Here is a 2,503-nt window from a genome sequence, read left to right as displayed (position 1 = left end):
CCTGCAGGACTTGTGGCAAGATGAACCACTTTTCAGCTGTGTGCAGATTCAAAACCAGCAAACAGTACAGACAAGTCCACATAGTGACCCAGGACACAGACGGGTAGTTGGACCGATATTCTACCCAATCACAGTGATCAGCGACAGAGGGAGAAATCTCACTTATTATTATTTATAGTAGAAAAGCTTGAAGGACACCAATTGAGGCCCCACCCACTGCTTTATCCCATTGGCTGAACATTCCACCAAATCACATCTCTCCTCTCTGTGACATCACCAATTTATGGGTGGAGTTCTCACATCTCCCGATTCCCCCCATAGATCTTTATACAACCTTCCAATAGCCATAACACAGCATGGAGGGGCTCAGTGAAGGTGGTGGTGAAGGTGTGGAGGTGTCGGATTGGGTCACACAGATCATAAAAGGAGATCCGCCCGGCCTCATAATCTAGATATATCCTAACTCTGGGACTGGGGGGATTGGAGGGTAAGGAGATGTTATTACTGTCATGTCTCACCCCATACTGATTATCATAACTGTACAAACCCCAGGACTGGTTATTCCATCCAATCACTGACCGCCGTCCTCTCCTGTCTATACTGGGGTAACAAATCCCAATTATCCAGCTATCTGACCCCCTGACATCCACATCCCAATAATGTCTCCCTGAGGAGAAACTCTGACTGCTCAACACCTGATAATAATTCCGAAATCTCTCTGGTGTTACTGGACGATTTTGATTTCTATCTGACCAGGATACAGTTTTCCTGTCATCTGATATATGTAGATTATTATCAGCTGTGTTTCCATCCAGTAATATGTCCTCAGCTCCCTGTATAGGGAAGTATACATTTACCTCTGTTATTATATCAGATAAACCTGTGTGTAAGACCCCAGCCACATCCAGCCCCCCTCCATCATGGAGGAGCTCCTCATGTCTCTTTCTGTCCTCATTATCTCCATCCTCAGTATCACACAAGTCACCTGTGTCTGATTCCTGTAGGACAGTCAGTGGATCTGTCATGTTACACAGCTCCTCAATGTCACGCATCTTCCTGGACAGCTCATCCTTCTTTATTTCCAGATCCTGGATGGAGATGGAGACCTGCTCTGCCCACCTGGAGATTTCCCTCAGGACTCTCTTCTCCAGGTCTTGCAGATGTCTCCTGAGATTTCTAAACAAGGCAGTGACTCTCTCGGTGTCACCAGCTGCTTCTTCTTCTACTTTCCTCCTGTGTTCCTGCAGACTCTGGACTCTTTCCTCCATCTCCTCTCTCTTTGTCAGAAGTTTCTGCAGAACATTCCTCAGTGTGTCCTTCTTCTTCTCAGAAGCCTTATCCAGTGACTCCATCTCATGCCCTTTATGTCCTCCAATCATACAACAAGACACACAGATACAGGTGTCATCCTCAGTGCAGTAATACTCCAGGATCTTCTTATGGACGGAGCATTTCCTGCTCTCCAAGGACAAGGTGGGGTCAGTTAAGATGTGTTCTGGGGACTTTTTGTGGACTCTCAGGTGTTTATCACACAGAGAAACCTCACAGTGTAGACAAGATGTAACAGCAGGTACAGGATAGTCCACACAGTGAGTACAGAAGACCCCGGACTCCTCTTGATCTGGCTGAGCAGACAGGAAATTCTCCATTATATTACGCAGTGTTATGTTCCTGTGCAGTGCAGGCCGCTTCTTAAACTTCTCTCTGCATTCAGGACAGGAATATCCTCCAGACCCCTCCTGTGTATCCAGAACACGATCAATACAGAGCCGGCAGAAGTTGTGTCCACATATCAGCATTACAGGATCTGTATAAATGTTCAGACAGACGGAACATTCCAGCTCAGCTCTCAGATCAGCAAATGCCATCACTGACAGCAGAAAGAGAAATGGCAGTGAAGGTCTCTGACTTCTGGGAAGAATGCAGTTGGGAGGGTCACATCCTCCTACACAGGGTGAGGCTGGATCCGTGATATTTGATGCAGATAGCAAAGTACAGAAGAGGGAGGATTTTTCTCACAGTAATAAAAATAATCAGATTAGAAGAGAGAAAGACAGGTGTAGAGAGGGGAAAGGTGGACATGGCTGCACCAACCTGGATAGCGGGGTGGTTATACAGAGTCTACTCTCACTATACACTGCACACATATACAGCCCTTGTATCCCTGCAATATACCCAATTATTCTGCCAGCACCCCGACATGGAGAGAATTCTGATGGAGTCCTTTATACAGGTGAAACTCGAAAAATTAGAATATCGTGCAAAAGTTCATTTATTTCAGTAATGCACCTTAAAAGGTGAAACTAATATATGAGATAGACTCATTACATGCAAAGCAAGATAGTTCAAGACGTGATTTGTCATCATTGTGATGATTATGGCTTACAGCTCATAAAAACCCCAAATCCACAATCTCAGAAAATGAGAATATTGTAAAAAGGTGCAATATTCTCGGCTCAAAGTGTCCCACTCTAATCAGATAATTCAGCCATAACACCTGCAA

General features: G+C 45.1%; 1 protein-coding gene across 2 annotated transcripts; it reads right to left on the bottom strand.

Annotated features, from left to right (window-relative positions):
* Positions 1-296: 296 nt before the first annotated feature.
* On the bottom strand, positions 297-2,091 carry LOC149456140 (E3 ubiquitin/ISG15 ligase TRIM25-like). Of its 2 annotated transcripts, XM_089685394.1 has the most exons (2): positions 2,056-2,091; positions 297-1,841 (listed from the first exon to the last, which is right to left on the bottom strand). In XM_089685394.1, the coding sequence occupies exons 1-2, from the start codon at positions 2,080-2,082 to the stop codon at positions 297-299; spliced, it is 1,572 nt and encodes a 523-aa protein (XP_089541520.1). In that variant the 5' UTR covers positions 2,083-2,091. The 2 variants fall into 2 exon arrangements, with proteins under 2 accessions (XP_089541520.1, XP_089541519.1); XM_089685393.1 differs by lacking the exon at positions 2,056-2,091 and having other exon boundaries at positions 297-1,868.
* Between the last annotated feature and the right edge of the window lie 412 nt (positions 2,092-2,503).

Source organism: Staurois parvus, unplaced genomic scaffold (assembly GCF_062004578.1).
Source record: "Staurois parvus isolate SC_StPar_1 unplaced genomic scaffold, SC_StPar_1.0 ptg000374l, whole genome shotgun sequence".
NCBI lineage: Eukaryota > Metazoa > Chordata > Amphibia > Anura > Ranidae > Staurois > Staurois parvus.
The sequence above is the reverse complement of the archived record's forward strand: the minus strand, read 5'-3'. Positions and strand labels throughout refer to the sequence as shown.

Bases quoted from the DNA above. Each gene is read 5' to 3' on its own strand.
- LOC149456140 (XM_089685394.1), bottom strand. From the start codon at position 2,082: ATGTCCACCTTTCCCCTCTCTACACCT. The intron at 1,842-2,055 runs GTCTTTCTCTCT...CTGAGAGCTGAG, and splicing joins CCTTTCCCCTCTCTACACCT to CTGGAATGTTCCGTCTGTCT.